The sequence below is a fragment of the Haliaeetus leucocephalus genome, unplaced genomic scaffold (assembly GCF_000737465.1).
Source record: "Haliaeetus leucocephalus isolate CR32 unplaced genomic scaffold, Haliaeetus_leucocephalus-4.0 Scaffold984, whole genome shotgun sequence".
NCBI classification, from domain to species: Eukaryota; Metazoa; Chordata; class Aves; order Accipitriformes; family Accipitridae; genus Haliaeetus; species Haliaeetus leucocephalus.
Genome location: NW_010973420.1, coordinates 398,504 through 416,842, shown reverse-complemented (window position 1 = coordinate 416,842; position 18,339 = coordinate 398,504). Strand labels below are relative to the sequence as shown.

General features: G+C 39.4%; 2 protein-coding genes across 5 annotated transcripts in view; one reads left to right on the top strand and one right to left on the bottom strand.

Annotated features, from left to right (window-relative positions):
• The window catches only part of LOC104842210 (chromosome unknown open reading frame, human C9orf89), a 76,061-nt gene that overhangs the window by 26,851 nt on the left and 30,871 nt on the right, over nt 1-18,339 (bottom strand). The gene's annotated exons all lie outside the window — the stretch shown is intronic.
• Nucleotides 9,208-17,455, top strand: NINJ1 (ninjurin 1). 2 transcript variants are annotated; one of them, XM_010584384.1, is made up of 3 exons: nt 9,208-9,535; nt 14,114-14,264; nt 17,371-17,442. In XM_010584384.1, the coding sequence occupies exons 1-3, from the start codon at nt 9,337-9,339 to the stop codon at nt 17,390-17,392; spliced, it is 372 nt and encodes a 123-aa protein (XP_010582686.1). In that variant the 5' UTR covers nt 9,208-9,336; the 3' UTR covers nt 17,393-17,442. The 2 variants fall into 2 exon arrangements, with proteins under 2 accessions (XP_010582686.1, XP_010582687.1); XM_010584385.1 differs by having other exon boundaries at nt 9,265-9,535; nt 14,114-14,275; nt 17,371-17,455.

The window sequence follows — 18,339 nt, the reverse complement described above, 5'->3', positions numbered from 1 at the left end:
GGTCTCCTCACAGCAGCGGCGAGCCCGCCTCCGCCCCGGCCGGCTGCGGGTGCCCCCGCGGAGCCCTCCCGCTGAGCTGGGGCGGGAGGAAATGCCGGGAAGGGGATGAGGTGCTGGCTGCTGCCGCGGCCCGGTAACCGGCACTTCTCGAGTATTTTTTGTTTATTCATTTATTTTTAACGCGCCCTCCGTTGATTCAGCACTTTTTTTGTAGGGATGCGGCTGCAAGCATCCCGCTTTGTCTCACTTCGAAGATAGGCAAGTGCCAAGGGGGGACTGAAAAGAAAATCCTCTTTAGTCCTTGGCGCGATGACCCCTTAGTTCCTACCCAGGTCAGCAGGAGGGTCCTCAGGTGTCCGCCCACCCAGGAATCTCTGCTCGGAGCCCACCGGCACTCTGAACCAGGGAGGGTGACTTGGGAGAGGACGGAGAAGTTGCTCGGGGATACCTACACGGGAGATAAGTGAGCACAAAAGTGGGAGGAATTACTTAAAGGGCTGGGCCCGTATGGTTTGGTTTTTTCCATACAGTAATCCAAATAAAAACAAGAAGAGAAATACCCAGCTTTTTACTACTCCACGTAGTCAAAACAGGACCAGAAAACTTCACTGGAAAGCTTTCCATCCCATATTCTTCTGTTTACACATAAAGGATGTTTTCCAAGCATGCCACTTAGCTGAAAAGCCAGACTGGTAAAAGAGCATCTTTTATGTTGTTTTGGAAAGGACTAGACTCTAAAAAGTAGCTTTTATTCCAACCTAAGGCTCTGCCACATAGCTACAGTTGTACTAAACCACCTTCTATGTCACTGGTAAACGTTTCTGGTTACAGACAGACTGGACTGATTGTGTAGCAGATCTGTCCTTCCTCCCTCCCTTCCTGACAAGCCCTTGTAGTCATGAATATCATACCAAGAAGAAAAAATCTGGGTTTAATAAATCCTGGAAAATACCTAAAGAGAATCAAGGCTGGGATATGCAGGTCAAACTGGTGGCCTGAAGGGGCTTCCTTTAAGCCACTGACTTCTCAGCAATTTTCTTTTTTTATTAACATAGAGTTGTGATTGCATCACAAGTACTAGTTGGGGGATTTCTTTTTTTTTTAACTTGGTCTGCTCCAAGAATTGTTCTGCAACTTTCCTGTTTTACTTCATCTTCAGCTGCAAGCAATCATTTTGTTACATCTTTCCCATAGAAACTGCAAGTTCTATGTGAGTGCCATATAAAGAATAAGCAGTGAAACGTATTATTATATTGTATTACATGTACACAGTAGCACTTCAGAGAACTTTACAGACACTTTTTTTCATTTTCTCACAAAAAAAACCCAAAAAAGGAGTATATGCAAGGTAAAACAGATGGGAACAGATTTCTTAAAAACTAATCTGTGAATAGGAGATACCTTAAAAAATCTGACCAAGTTCACAATTTACACAAACAAAAGAACGCCCCAGCTCAGCAGCCAACTAAACCTGGAGAGACCACAAATCCGCAGGTGCCTAAATCTTTGGTATTGGAGTCAAAAGTGTGGAAGTGTCTACTTTTAGGGATGCTCGCGGGCATCACAGTTTGGACCACCCTGTTTTGCTTACTGCCCATCCCAGTGTCTGCCCTCTCCTCAAAATAGATTCTCCTGCACATCTTCAGCAATAGACTGCTACCTTCTCTTGCAGAAGAGCTGACATGAAATGCAGATATAGTTGTCTTACCTTCAAAGCATTCAAAGCACATGAATTTTAAAAAGACTAGTTAAGCCCAGTGTAATTCTGAATGTGTGGTCACATATTGGCTTAATGTGGCTTATTTTAACTCATCATTAATTTGGATAAATTTTTTCAGCAGCTGTCAAGATTTTAGAAGCAAGAAATTCCTTGCTTCTAGTACTGGGTTGGTTGGCACACCTCACTCACTAATGTGAGTAGTTACACTTGACAGAAGTGTCTGGCCACTTGTGCAAAGGATCTGTTTATACACATGCAGGTAGTAACTGTTTTTTTCATCTTCCTCTATTTGCTTTCCTTGTTCATGGTCCATATTGAAACAGTCTACATTCACCATGTTGTAAAACCAAGTTTAATGTTTCCAAGATAACAGGAAATGCTAGTTGAAAGAGTTAAAGAACTATGAAAAAGGTGAATAAGAATTGGATAGTAGAAAAGAACAGCTCTTGAATAGTTGGCTTCTGTTATAGTCATGTTATTACTAAAAATTTATTCAAAATTGTATATTAATTCATAAGTAATTTTGGGACATGGCAGTTTCTTGGTATCACACTGCAAGTAATAAATTTCAAATTTGTAGGAACTTGAAAGAATTTTACTGCATATAGAATAAAATGGTATGTTCTAAAGCATTACTTATATCAAATTGCATTTGGAGTATTTGATATACTCCAAATATTGAAACTATTGGTAATAAGTTTTTGTTTCCTTGTTTTTTAAGTAGCTAGAATAAATAAATAGTGCTTTAACAACACAAAATAGGCAGCCCACAGTCCAGTTGTGAGAAACAGTATTATAAGAACAAATCACTGCAATGAGCAGTAGTAATGCAAGACAGAAAAAAAATTCATACAGGAGAAAGCTTCTATTTAAATAGCTGTACAAACAAGTTTAAGTTGTTACTTCATTTCCCAAAGTTAGTCATCAGGTGTGCTGATTATTTTTAACTCATTTAATGAGTAAAAATATTCTAACTTGGTCCTGGAACCAGTATGGCTTTAGGAAAACAGTGCTCTGCCCTGAGCTAACATGACTGTACTTTTTCCCTTTTTCATACTAACTTTTTAGCTCTCAGGTATCAGCGTGGTTGCCACTTTTTTTTTCTTAATGTAGTCATACTGGCATTTTCTGTCTATCTATATTTTAAGTGGCTCTTCTTAAGTATAGGCTTTTAAAGATGCTAGAAAATTGACGCTGTCTATGAAATATGAACACAGGCCGAGTATTTAATTTTTATTTTTTTTAATTGCCTGCAACCATACTGTCTCAAGATGTGATTGCAGAGTTACACTAGGTTGGTACTTGGATGGACAGATTCCCCCGCCCCCCACCAAAATGAAATTCCTGCGGGAAATGTAACTGATGATTCAGTCCAGATGTAGGGTTTTTTCTCTCTGAATCAGTGCTAAGCTGAATAAGTGATCTAATGTTTTACTGGGGGAAAAGAAATAATATCTTCTGAGGAGGTGTAGAACGGATCTAATCATCCATTACATAACTGATATAGCTTAAAGTATTTTTGCTGGAAGAGTATTTCTTTTCTTGTAGAATATTTTGCCTATTTTATTAGATCAGCAAGATCTCTGAGGCAGAGGGGAAGTCTGATTTCAGAGTGGTCATGTATAGCCCATTTTGAGTATGTAGGTGATGGAGATGTGGGCAGAAATCCCACATCTATGAGGATTATTAAATAATTGTATAAAGTTACTAGTTCAGTTCTGTAACTGTAGGGTTGATCTTAGAAAAAAATAAAAGTAAAGTTCTGAAGTTGTGTTCTCTTTTAGTCCTGTGTTATTCCTTTTATGTCTGATCCTTCTCTTTTTTGATATAACTGGAATTTTTCCTGAACATGAAATTACCACTAAAAGATCTGGGAAAGTTTGCCGTGAAGTGTTTTTCTTAAAGGTGAACACTTAAAAAACTTAGAAAATTACTTTTTAAACAGAAGGGCTTTTTAGCATCTTTTTAGATGATTGAATTAGACTATTGCGAAACACAGTAAAGAACAGTCTGCTGTAAGATCAGTATGACTCAGCCTTTTATTTACACAGCCTCATTATTATGTACCATGTTTCTATTATTTTAAAGTTAGGACTGTCCCTAAACATAAGAATTTAAGGAAGCTTGCTTCATGACGTTACAAACCCAGAGGTCATATTGGTCAACAGTCTTGTCCAATCTCATTTTGAATCAAGGCTCTTTGGCTATTAAAATGTCTAAAATCTGCCATACAACTCCAGTAATCACTAACCTAAAATAGAAAGTAAACTGTATGCAGAGTTAGAGCAAGCCAAAGATTATGAAGACTGTGTTTCAGAGTAAATGTACTTGAAGGCGAAGATCCTTCTGACAGCTTAAGGAAGGTGTTATTAATCAGAAGCACAACTTGTTTAGGATATATAAATAATAATCAGCATTATTTTCCCAATTAACCCATACAAAACTGTGGTCTCCTCTATTTAGTAATGGCATTCTACTGCATAATGATTTAAAGTTAGAATACCATGAAAGTGTTTAGTGCCAGTACTGTATGAATAATAAAAGATTTGTGTGTTTTCAGAAGCCAGATATGACACTCTGGGCCTGACAAGCAAAATGCATTGAGCTCTGGGTCCTGCAGTCCCAGCTGATATTAAGCAGCTGCAATTACAAATTGCAAATCAAAATTAAAGCAACTCAGGCTGTACTTCTGGCTTATACTTTGCAGTTTCTGGTTCTAAGTGCTCATTTGGGAAATTGGAATTTCACCTTGCTAACTGCAAAATACTGGTTTTCTAGTGGGATTTAAAAAGAAAACAGTAACCAGTCTTGTGCTACTGCAAGTGTCTGTTAACTTCATTACAAGAACAGTAAATTCAGTCTTCATAACAGATCTGACTCTTAACTTGGAAATGTCAAGGTCCTATTGGTTCAGGCAATGCTTGTCTTTTACGTTTTTTGTGGGGCTTTTGTTTTGGCTTTTTTTTAGATTTTCTTAAAACAGTCTCTTTAGGGGAACATATATATGGTGGAAGACATTTAAGAACCTGAGTAAAGTACCTAGGAACATACCAAAAGAGAAGGAATGAATCCTAAAAACTTGCACTCAAAATCCAAATTATTTCTTTCCTCCTGCATTCATAGGGCAGAGTGACAGAAACTAACATAACTAAGTTCTAAATCCAAATGCAAAATAGACATCATTTTCACACGGGTTTTTTTCTCTGTGGATTAGATGACTGGCATGTCAAAAACCCCACCTGTCTTCTCAGGACCGACTAACTGGTACTGTTCTGGGAAACTCAGTGAGGTCAAGATGAACAAGAGAAAACAAATTTACTCTTGGGCCTTCCTTTTTTTTGGTCAGAATTCCAGCACGTTAATTTGACTACTTCAGCAGTCACTAGTGTTTGATAAACACTCTGTTGAACTAACAGCTGCGTAAATTTTGTCACAAGTAGTCATTTAATGCTGTCATAGAAGCAGAAATCCTTACTATAACAAGTTACTGTATTTAGCCAAGATACTTTATTATTTGTTTTCAAATGTTTCCGTTTTCAGTGCTGTTTCCTTCCTGTTGAATCACCAAGTGGGTCTTAGACATGATTCATGAAACTCAGCATCTAAGGACATTCACCTCAGTGCCACTTTTATTTATTTTTTAATAAATGTAATTAATAAATCCTTTCTGTATTTCAAAGGGACTCAGTTCTTCTGGGTGTACTGTTAAAATGGTGAGTGAAGCAAAGCAGCAGCAAAGTCTGTACCAACACAGTTGTCAATAAGACTATGTATCCCATACCATTCAATCCTAGTGTGAAGGCTTGGTTTTATAGAAGCAAAAAGTGCCAGCTTCTGATGTAGCATCTTAGCTTTATCCTTGCAAACTGCAGTGCTCTGGGCAAGCAAACAGACCCTGCTGCCATGTGGAGACGTGGAGCGGTGCTGTCTGTGGGGACAGCATCGTGTGACTGTGAAAAGAGGCTCTTCCACAGGGGATTCTTCCAGTCACGGACGGAGCAAGAGGGGGAGGCTTTTCACTCCTCTCCTTTTTATAACTGCGTGTAGACTAGCGCGGCAGGTTGTTCTGCTCAGAGGTTGATGCTTTGCAGGTGATGGGAGACCTGAAGGCAGGCTGTTACTGACAGGGAAAGGAAGATACAGCAAGCAGTTCCAGCTATACCTGGCCCTTATGCACACACATGTGAACACACATGCTGTTTTTCCTCAGACTCATTTGGTGACCTCGACTGAAGGGATCAGCTTGTCTGTACTAGGTAATTTGAATATTGAAAGTCTGTAATGAGGTGTTTTGATTACATTGAGACTGAAGCAGGTCACGTGGAATACGTACTGTTCTCTTGCCAAGTGACACCTGCAGGAAAAGCCTTAGTTTACATGCATCCTAGAAAATCTCCAGAAGTTTCACTTTCCCTCTCTGCAGCTCTGCAGGTGATAGCAGCACAGTAAGTGTAGATTGGTGCTGTGGGCTGGGTGTGTTGCTACATGCTTGGAATCTCCCTGAAACCATAAAGCCACATAACAAAGTTCCCATATAATTTATGTTGTACATGACTGTCATTATCCTGAGGTTAAGGCAACATCTCTTCTTTCATTGCCTGTCTATATATTGCTGTGTAACACGTAGTCTGGTCTTAAAAACTGCTGCCTTAGTACTGACTGCATTTGTTTCAATACTTTTGGCAGTTGCCTTCAACTTCCTTCCAGAAGGCAAGGCTAATTTGCTTTTTGCTTTGTTTTGTTTTATGGTCTTCCAGCATGAGTCAGGAGGCTCCATTTCTCAATCAGGAGATGGGAAATGATTGTTTCTGGGGCTTTCACGATTACAGATCCTTTTTCCTGGCAGAAGGCAAGATCACAGGCTGAGAAAAAGCTCTGTACAGTAGAACCGACGTTTCAGTTCTCCATATGCCTAGTTCAGATTCTGAATTGGTCTGCTTTCAGGAGTGGTAGCTGAAAGCCTCTTAACAGAGTAGAATGCCATTTTTTAGAATCCAAACGTAGTAAATAGCTGAGCTGTCATTCCAGGAATAAGAAGTTTTGCCTTGGTTTGCCTTAGCAGCACCCTACTTTTAAAAGTCTTCTCCATTTATTGGAGTTCAGAAATTACTCAAAACCTTTGCTTCCACCATAGTTCAAGTGCCACAGCCTGCTATTTCCACCTGCAACTTGACCATACAGAAAATTAGCAAACACCGAGGTCCTAAAAGTGCAGCAGTACATTTCCCCAGGAAAAAGAAAAGATCATATTCTGTTGTTTATGTAGAAACTGTCTTACATCATGTAGTCACAGATGTAACTGAAAGGAAGATGTAGCCCAGACTATTTACTCTTTTGTATAGTTTTAAAAAAAAAAAAAAGCCATGTCAAACATGATCACACTTCTACACCGAGTGAAAACAAAGAAACCGGTTGTCATGTTTTCACTGCAGTCACCTTACATCAGGATGAAGAACAGTCACAGCTACCTGTGTAGTTTTTGCATTATACACTGCAGCCTCGTAGACCCAATAGATATTTCAAAGTCAGTATTTTTGGCAGAAAGGAGTTAATTAGCTACTAAACATAGGAAAAAACTTCCTCTATTATGAACTTATGACAAAATAGATCATATTACTTCTACAGTCTACTGAGAAAAGTTTCTTTTAAATTCATGCCCAGAAATTGAATTCTGCTATTACATGCGTAGTTCCCCCTCCCCTCTTACACTGCTAGCATTAGGTAGCCAAGAGCTAAATGTGTGTGTTGGGCTTTTTACTGTACAATAAACAGTGAAAAATGTTAGCCTGGATTTTTCTACTGAATACTGCCAGTGTATATTCCATGCTGCTTTCCATAAGGAAATGAACATCCACACCTGGTTTAGTGCTTCTGGTGGATGGTATACTAGAATTACAGTTATTTTTTCTGAAGCATCCAAATGCTGTAGTGGTTTAATGGGGCAGGGGGGTGGGAAGAGGACACTCTCCTTGACGAGAGAAAAGGTGACAAATGTGGGACAGATTCCCCAGCCAAATTGCATTTTTAGATTGTGGGATATAGACAAAACCAAATGAGTGTCGAGTTCTTCCTGACTGAAGTCAGTATCCATCTCGGAGCCATTTTCTTCCCAGGACCTTGGTCTCAGTAAAGAAGCTGTCTGCATGAAGCTATGATTATGTGGCTTCCTCCCCTTTGCAGAAAAAAAGTCTGCCACTGCTCCATGACTTTTTTCTCTCAGTAAAATATTTAGACTGTGGTAGATTATTACAACGTGTCTGGTGAAAATAGGTCAAGTTCGGTAGTTGAATGCCCTGGAAAAACTGGCGGTGTGTTTGCTGTATGCATCAATACCTGCCCTATTTAAAAGGACACTTCTAAGTCTGGACAGTGGCAACCCTGGCTTTGGAGTTGGAAATTTGGTAGTTACTAGTGCTGCTGAAGAGAGTAATTAGAGGGTGTTTTCTACATTTGAACTAACCTTCAAAGAGAGACTGTCCTCACAGTATTTTCTGGCAAGTGGGAACACATTTGTGCAGTAAAAAGGTCTCTAAGAAGCAGATTTAAAGAAGTCAGCTAGAATAAGCTTACTCATAATGTATTTGTGTATTATTTTTGAAAACAAAGTCTAGAAGTAAGAGCAGTGAGAGTGAAGTTCCTAACCTGTTCAGAGACTGCAGAAAAGAGGGTGACCTACTCTTCCTTCATCTCAGAGTGAGACATCTAAGCCTAACCAAGTTACCCAAAGCTGCATCTAATCAGCAGAGAAATAGGCAGCCCTGGGAGACGAGCTGTCAAATTCCAAGTTGGGTCACATGAATCGTCATCAGGAAAAACTCATTTTATTCATCCTGCAGGGTTAACTAGCTCTAGTTTTGCCCTGCAGTTGGTTTATATTGCCCTGTTTGTTTGCAGGGGAGTTAAAAAAAAATAAAACAACTGCTGATGCAAAAATTGAAAGAAAAGTTTCCTTGTAATTGGGCAGTGCTTGGCAACCACAGATCTTATGATATTTAAACAGAAAAACAAGTTTACTGTGTATGGATGGACCTGGACAGTGGCATGACGGAGTAAGAAGCAGCAGGGAAAGAGGTCAAGCAAAGCTCATACAGTGGCCAACTTCCACATAAATCCTCAAAATAAGACTCATGAGTAATTAAGGAGCTATGTAGATGTATGTTGACAGAGAGTGAATTTAATAAATATTTGTATTTTTAAGTATGCCTTTCGGAGTATGTTAGTTACAACAATTTGTTGTTTGCTTGATTGTTTTGCAGTGGTTTTTCCCTCCCAACTTTTCTCAGTGCAAACTTTTCAGCTTTTTCACTCTTTCCTTTTCTCAGAGTAGAAACATACTGACTGTTTAGACTGATCCTACAAGCTGGAAAAAGTGTATCTGCCAAAGTCCAGTACAGACACTATTTACTGCTCTCTTATCAGATTGAGGACAGTGGTAAAAGTGAAAAAGATGCACTGATAGTCTCAGTAACCACTACTACTCTATCAGTATGATTACAGAAATCAATGGGCAAAGTCATCTGTTGCTCACTGCACCAATTAAAATAGATGTGAATAACCTTTTTCCCCTCTCCCAATTTTAGCGCAGAACGTCACAGTGGTTTCAAAGAAATGGACCTATGAATATCAATCACTACGCAAATAAGAAGAGCGCTGCGGAGAGTATGTTGGACATTGCCCTGCTGATGGCCAATGCCTCCCAACTGAAAGCCGTGATGGAGCAAGGACCTTCTTTTTCCTTCTACATCCCACTTATCATTCTTATCAGCCTGTCGCTGACATTGCAAGTCATGGTGGGAGTGCTCCTGATATTCCTTGGTATGTGGCAACAGCAAGAACCATTGACATATATATATATATATACACACACACCTATAAGATGGTATATAGACTCCCCTTTTATTTTTAAAAGGTTGTTATATTTGAAAGGCTTTACCTCAGAATTGATTAAGATTTTCTCTTAAGACCATAGAAATATTGCAACAAAAGGAGTAAGGGCAGCTTTATGTGGAATCTTCAGTTTTGATCAACTTCCTCATACTCATTTGCCCAGATCATGAATATTTTTCGTTTCAGAAGGCCTGAGGAGGAAGGAAAATTATGAAATACTGTAAAAGAAACATTAATAGGCCAGCTAGGATCACGCAGCCTGCCCAGTTTCATAATACTGTTTTTGGCAAGACCTGTTACTTAATCTTATGTCTGAAATGTGTTTGTTCTGTGTCAGTCATATCATAAGTAATATTATAAGAATATATTGTGAATGTAGAACTCTCAAACAGTAGTGGAAGTTGAAATGTCCATCTTCATGTTGGTGTGCGTATTGTCTTCAGTTTGTTTGTGTTTCTGCAATCAAATCAAAGATTTGATAGCAAAGGCTTGACAATAATGAAAAAAACCCCTTAGTTTTAGATTTATGAAATTATTCAAAGCATCCTAAATCTCTAGGTGGGGAGTGGTAGAAAGGTACTTCTTATTGTTAATTTTCAAACCTGTGTTAAACTGAAATTAAAGCTAAAAAGAAAAATAGGCTAGTTGGAGCAAGATTTCAACGTAAGAACATACCTCATCTATTATCCACATACTATGACTTAAGTAAAAAAATTTTAAGTTATGTAGAATGTGAAAACACAGTCCAGGTAGCATCCTGGGACTACAAATAGATTGTCTTGTATTCTGCTTATCACTAGGGAAACCTTTTCTACTTTCTACCAAAGAAATGTGATGTGATACATTTGACGTATGCTAGAAATCATTTCAAGAGAATGAGTTCAGACAGGAGTGGTGTTAGTGCATGCTTTGGACACATTTAATGAGACAGCTGTAGAATTAGTTCCCTGCTCCCTGCCTCCCCCACTTCCCCGCTTTCTGTCTTAATTGTTCAATTACAGACCTTCATATTCCTAGAAGTTCAATGCAGCATCTTTGTTGTTCTCAAAAGTAGAGGTTCTACTATTCAGTATTAATAGGCACAATGCTATGAGGCACAAGAACCAGTACTTATCACTAAAAATTAGGTATTTTAAGTTAGTATTGCTAGATTAGTAGCACACATATGTCCTACACCCTCTGCCTTATACTGTAAGGCAGAATATTGATCTAAGTAGCTATAGAGCTAGGCTCATTTCTAAAACAGTATCATCACTAAGTGAGCATGGATTACCCAAAAAAGCCCAACTAAAAGTCCACAGAGTGTGGAGAGACAGCACTCTTCTGGAAATCTGGGTTTTCTGTTTTGACCTTAAACAAGTCTTCAGTACTTTTGTTTGCTGTCTTAACCTGCTGTGATATTTTCCCCCATGCTTTTGCAAGGCAAAATGCAAAAAAGAATCCAGTGGCACTTTGCAAAGTTGCTGAAAACCTGTGACATTCATTAGCAGCACCCAAAACCCTAGACCATAACTTTGGAGAGTGGATCAAAGATATGTGTGGAAATCAGAGGGAATGTTTAGGTTTCAGCATCAGTTGAACACTGTTATTGACTGAGATAAATGATGCCTTCACTGGTATGAAACAGCTAAGGATCACTTCTTTTGTTAGTGATATATGATAATTTATTCTCATAACTTTTTTCAAATCTTTCCCTTTAAATTAATGGGTACCATATGACAGATCTTACACAGAGTTCACACATGGCATTTACTAAGTTATTGGTGCCACCTTTGGCAACTTTGTTAGTCTTTCAGTGTTCCATTTTTTAGCACAACTGAAAAAACTGTTCAAGGAGGAAGTTCCAAGGAAACCAGGATATATAAGGCTTGTAATATTGATATGCGGCTGACACAGCTTTTTTCTTTCTTATGAAAGAGACAGAATACAGCTGTCTCTGCATTTGGTGTAGAGTTCGTACAAGAGCAAAATCCAGGTCCTAGCTCAGAGGAGATTCCAAAGTTGAGCCGAGGTAGCATTCACAGACCACTTACTTAGCAAACAGTGAGATTAATCAGGGGTTCAGCATGCACTCTGCAGTCAGCAGTGGCTGTAGGTTTAGCCTACTAAGGAAGACAAAGCCCTCAGCCTATAGCGGTATGCTGTTGGAGCAATGCTGTCGTGCTGAGCTCAGAAGTACTGAAGTTAGGAAACAGGACATGAAGGCTCAAAGATAGAGGCACCATAGCAAGAACTTGCTTTTCACAATGTGTGTTTGGTAGTTTTGGCCTGCAGGAACAGTTTGCCTTTCTGTCCAGCCACAAAATTCTGCCTTTTAGAAGCTCTCACAAGTCCAAACAAAAGTCTGTGCAACCATCCAGTTTCTTTCCGTGAGACAGAGGTTTATCCCAGGAGATACCCATTCTCACAGTTCTCTACTAGGGATTAAAAGATTTTCCTCCTTCAAAAGAGCCTTTCACAAAAACATTTTGAAAAATGTTCAGCAAACTTGCCCTTGAAAGTGATTTGGTAATCTTAACTTTTTGGAAGAAAAGCAAAGAATGTCTTGAAATAGTTTAAGTGGCATGAAATCATAGTAATCTAATCCCACTATAATAAAATACTTAAAGAATAACTGTTCTTAAGAATATTTTCACAAACACCCTCATCTTAAGTACTATAATCACAAAGATAGGATTACTGCAATTCTACTTCAAAATTTAGAGCACCGCCTAAACTGACAAGCAGTAGTTGTCTTCTCTGACCCTTATTTGGACAAGGGGACAGCTCTGAAAGTGTCAGTTCTCCTTTGAGCATGATTTCTTTTAACTCACAAAACATGTGAGCCCATTATTGCCTTTTCTTTTTTAAATCAACCACCTGAAATGCTTTTCTTCCATACTTCAGGATTAATTACTCCATTTCATTTATTCCGCTTCATTCACATGACGGTACTAGAGTCCTTCCAGGTACTGCTGGGATGCAAGCATCCACATAGCTCCAGATGCTTTACAGACATGTATAAACTCATTTTCAGGGTTAAGTACTGCTGAGCTTAAATTATTTCATGCCTACACAGGTGTGCAGTAGCTTAAGCTTTTCAGAGAGTTCCCCCACGCTGTTCTTCAGTGCTTTGACTGGCTTGTGACGTTTGACTATACTGCTTTAGCAAACAGGACTTGAACAGGCGCCCAGAATTCTTTGAAACCAAAACAGCATTAGACTTCCTAATTAGGGACACCAAGTGAACCTGGCTTTTAATACTTCAGCATCATGAGTGTTTGCCACCACTTCTACTTAACTGCTTCAACAAGCAAGCAAGTCGTGGTTCTGTGGTTCAGTTCTGCGGTGTTGACAGGGTCATTATGTTAAAAGTGTATAACAAAGTTTACCTCATGCAGTACAGTCGTAAGCTACACACCTATGTATGTGCCTATCAGAAGGAGCTCAAAGTTTTATTTACATTGCTGCAAAACCTTGTCAGGTATGAACTTTCTTTCATATGTCCTGTACATGCACACGCAAGCTCCAATGGTCTACACGTTTAAGAATTAGGAGTCTTAACAGACAAAACCCATTCTCAGAACACACTCCAGAATTCATCGGCGCTCATTCCACCAGCATCAAACAAATTCAGCAGAGGGTCTGAGCAGCAGACCCCTCACTGCAAAAGAACAGACAGAGGAAAATCTTGGGTTTCCACATGATGCCAGGCAAGTGCCCCTGGACTCTTACTGTCCTGTACAAGCACAGGCTTTACCCTATCATCAAGTCTATTATCAGTCCAATGTAACTCATTTATATGTTTTCACAAGGCCTGGAATCAAAGCTTTAACTAAATGAATACTATCATCTCCCTTGTGTGTTCCTCCCTCACTCCCTATAGCAGTTCAACCAAAGAATTGGAAGAAACAAAAGAAAATGTTTACACAGCTGATGCTCTCTGTAAAAAGAACTTGCAGCTACACTGCTTTGAAATCTTCCTCTGTTTAACAGATATAATGCCCTTGCTTTCTAAAAGCAGAATCGGTGCAAAAGCAGGGAGTACAGCTGGGGAAGGGCACCAGTACAAAAACCAATCCAGCACTGGTAAAGAGATTGGGCTGCCTGCAAAGAACCTGTAGCATTTTAACTGTAGGAAATTTAACTTCATTCCACCCTGTCAGGGCTTCAAGCTTCATGTCAGAAGACTGAAATAATTTTTAAATGCTTAAAATCTGCAACAAAACTAGATTTCAAAAGATCAAGAACTCAGAAGATTTCTAGTAATGTTTGTGTATCCATTACTTCCCATGTGCATCCACAGAGATTAGATGCTAATAACTGGAAGTTAATAGGCTCCTTGTGGTTAAAGATCTTCTCCTTAGCACTTTTGCTGACACTGCAGAATCTTATTTCCCTTTTGAGTATGACTGATGCAAATAGCTCAGTGTAAGAGAAATTCTTGAACCACATGAGTAGTGAAGACTTTTATTCTGGATTTTGAAATATGCATATAATTAAATTTTTTTTCCTTTCTCTTTGAAGTAAAATATGACCTTAACAACCCTGCAAAACATGGAAAGCTGGATTTCCTCAACAACCTTGCAACTGGACTAGTATTCATTATAGTAGTTGTGAATATTTTTATCACTGCCTTTGGAGTGCAGAAGCCGCTTGCTGAGTCAGCATCAAGACAGTAAGTACAAGGTGAGTGTGGTCTCTGCACCCTAAGGTAGTAGGGCATAGCATACAAGAATGCAGTGCACGCTAGGGCATAGCTTTAAAAATAGCCACGACCTTATCTATACAGTTCTAGCCTTCACAAACAAAGGACTTTACTTCAGTCTACTGCAAAAGCCGAAGCAACTAGGAACTGCTAAGTTATTACAGTGTATTTGTAAATGTAGGAGTTCAAAAGTTGATGACGGCATCTAACTTTGTCAGGGGCCCCTTGCACGTGTCATGCGCGGGAAGTGTAAAGGTTGTCCTTCTGGCTTGGCTGCTCCTTTTCCTCATTGCTGACTAAACCAAGAAGAGAAATAATATTGTTTTGCTTCCTCCAAATGCCGCTTCTTTTTTTAAGAAAGGTTTCAAGTATACTACATCCAGTTTGTTATGAACGCTGAAGACTTAATCTTTATCCAAGTAACTAGGGCTATTAAGTCCAACATATAATACTACACATCATTGGAGCCCTTCAGATCCTATGCAGATAGTGTGGCTTTTCTGTCCTCCCAAGCTGCAGGGCTTTTGCTTTCTGGGAGACTCAGCCCGCAAAGATGTGCAGTATCACTTTACATGATACATGCGGTCATTTAGAACAATATTGTTTGCTCTACCTGCATTTTAATGTTTGTTATTTACTTACACAGAAGGATAAATATAGGAATTGTGGGAATCAGAATGGGTATCCTCCTAGCATCATAGCTATGCTGAACAATTTGGGGGAAGATAAACCTAAATTGTAGGCTTGTAGCCCAAGAAGCACTATATAGTCCAAAACCTGCCTTTAAAATAGCACTGCTAAGTCCGTGTGTGCCAACATTGCTCTGCTCTTTATCTTCCAATTCTCAAATCACGTTCAGAAGACCTGCTGAAGAAGGAATCACTTGACTTTCCTGGCAAGCCATGGTACACTGGCTACAAGGCAGACAGCCCATACATATAACATTATCAGTTTGAGTTAACTTCTAGATGAAACCCTTTCTCCATGAACAAGAAGATACAAGGCCTTTAAACCCCTAATCTGAAGATGCATGGTGCAGCAGAAATCTGTAACAAGAATGGAAAACAGACTAAAATTTACCAGGACTCTAAACAGCATGGAGGGAAATCAGTGCAACAAATTACTAGGAAGATGAAGAATGAAATTATTTTGGGGTGTGGGCAGAATCGTCTGCTTTAACCAAAACCTGTGAAATTCTGGCAGTGAAACAAGATAGTTTTATTGTATTTTCTGGCCACAGTCTCTACAAATAATCTAATAAATATGTAATTTTAGCAGGAAAGAGCACATAGATTATCTGAGATATTATCAGAATTATAGGTAGAATGTCCATCTCAGTAATACATACTAAAAAAATACTGAAACCCTAACCACAAAATTGCGCTGGCAAAGCCAAGAGAACTGAATGAAGGATTATTGGAATTTTAGCTGTCTTCACAGGAACAAACATGCACAACAGCCAGGAACAGAGGCAGAGACAAGAATCTGAAATGCGCATCAAGAAATTAAAATAATGGACAAGGTGGCATACCAGAATCCCGACCATGCCTCTTTTTGATACAGTGAAAGAAAAACTCAAGAGGGAAGAGAGAAGAAGCAGGTTTTGCTTATCACACCGATATATGCTGAGTAGAGAGGAAGATGAGTTGACAATCCAATCCCAAGCCAGTTAGTGCCTTCATATAATGGTATATTGAGAAGTCAGCTACTATCCAGAAGGTAGGTATGACACACCTTGCCTTACCAGGATACTGCAGTGATGGGTGAGCTCACCCACATTTCATCCGCTATTTCTCTACTAGTACCACGTTCTCTAATTAGGTGCCTTACTGATTCTCCCCAGTACCAGTGCCAGCTCTGCTCCCTTTTTGATCTCTCACTGGCTTTTAGGAGATGCTGCTTCTGCAGCATTTCCCAAAGACAACTGCTGTATTTTTCTACAGCAGAACTCAATACTGAAGTGCTTTGAAGAACCCTGCAGCTGTTACAGAATTTGCAGAAGATCTGTTTTTTGTGTTACAATCCAGTTTAGCTTTGGACAGCACTAACATGCCAGGCTGGCTTCTGAACATTACTGTGCATTAGCTCTTTAAACATGTGAAGTGCATCCCCCTGCAAATTTCTCCCACCTGTCCATGGACTTTGTCTACTTTCCCCTTCCTTCCCACATGTATGTGGCTAAGTCTTACAGAAACATCAGTGGTTTTGTGCAATGTCTTACTGCTTAGCTGACACCATCTGGCAAGAAGGGGCTCTTCACAGCATTTGTGTTGGAGTTTCTCCTCTACTATTCCTTCTGTCCTCCATAAACTGTCAACCCAAAGGGCTTTGTGGCTTAATTATGACTGGGATTGTGGAATCCCTAGTGAGAAAGCTAGGTCTTAAATGAGAAACCATTTCACATATAACTTTTCTGAAATCATCATGAAGGCATGAAACACTGTTCTGCCTTGTGGATGGTACTAACTCATACAGTTATCTATCATATATCACATACAGCTATGCACAGGCACAGTATTTGCTCACATACATAAACATGATCGGTATCTACTGCTGAAATTGTTTTAGTAAACTTGCAGTGCCTCAATAAAGGAGAAACAGTAGCTGGTTTATGTAACCTCAGGTAGAGGCAAGACCAAAGGGTGTTTAAAGCAAGTTTACATCCGTATTAAACCAGCAGCTGTGTGATCCTGCCTTCGTGCTCCTCACACATGCAGTTTCCTAATAAAACGGCCAAATGTGGTGTCTGAGACCTGTGTCTTTTTGCTCCAGACTTCTTAAATGTGGAAGTTCTTTGTTGCTTTGGAACATTACATTCTTGTTTGCTCATTTGTACATTGCCCTTGCTAAAAACATCTGGTCATCTGAATGTAACTTGGAAAATAAGTCTTTTTCGATCTGCTGCCACAACCTCCTCAAAGCCCTGGGAGACACGAGTGGCCATCATTTTCTGGCTTCACTTTTACTATTATGGACACTTTTCCAAAGAAAACTTAATTCCCCCTTTAAGGCAAACTTGTCATTTACTGTAATTGCTGTTTAACTAACATCTCAATATCTTTGTTTTGTATTTCAGAGACCTGAATCATTCATTCTAGATGCCATTTGCACTTGAGCCAGTTACATTTGGACACAGCGGGGAAAAAAAGATAATCTGAAGAAGCTGGACGTACCGAGCAGCTTTCTCAAGTTTCTAACAACCAACACATTTGCATACTTAAATTTTCCCATGTGTTAATATTTAAACTCTTTGGCATCTAAGGAAAGGTTGATTTTGATCCAAGGACATCGTTTTTCTGGAATATTGGCGTTTCAATTTCTGTAGAAACTCATTGTTTTTCAGAGAAGTGGCATAAGCACATCAAACAAGGCAAAAGCAACCCGTGGCACTTCACAGGACTTCCCATTTTCCATGCCTTTTGTTTTTGTGGCAATTTGTCATTTCCACCATGGTAAGAAATGGCAGGCCTTCGGTTCTGGAGTGGTCACATTGTCCTTTGTTTCACTCGCTTGGTACCAAACCTATGTACTCCAAAGCACAGCAGTGGTCATTCTTTGCAGTGCGCAAAGGGAGCTGTGCCTTATTTTCTTTTTTGTCCACTCTAGCTAAACCAAAGATGAGACAAACAGAACTAGCAGGCTATCTTTTGTCCAGTTTTGCTCACAGGTACTCATTTGTCCTGTTTCTTCATCTCTGGACCACACTTAAAATTTCCTCTCCTTTGTGCCCAGACACACAAATAACCTAATTGCTAATAGTTTCTTACTATTAACTGCTATACTTTGTATTCTGTGGGTTTTAATATATTTCTAGAAACCCTGTTAGAAGCGCTACTTTTTCTAGGCCAAACTGGAAAACTAGAGGATGTTCACTAGGGTGAACTTTACCTGCTAAACTGGTACTGAGTGCCTGTCAGCAATTCAAGTAGCAAATTGAAAGAAGTTCACCCCTCTATAACTTACCTTTCCCTCTTCTCTTCCCAAGATTGATTGCTGCAGTTGTGTTACTTTTATGAGTTTATGGCTAAAAGCATAAGTAATTTTT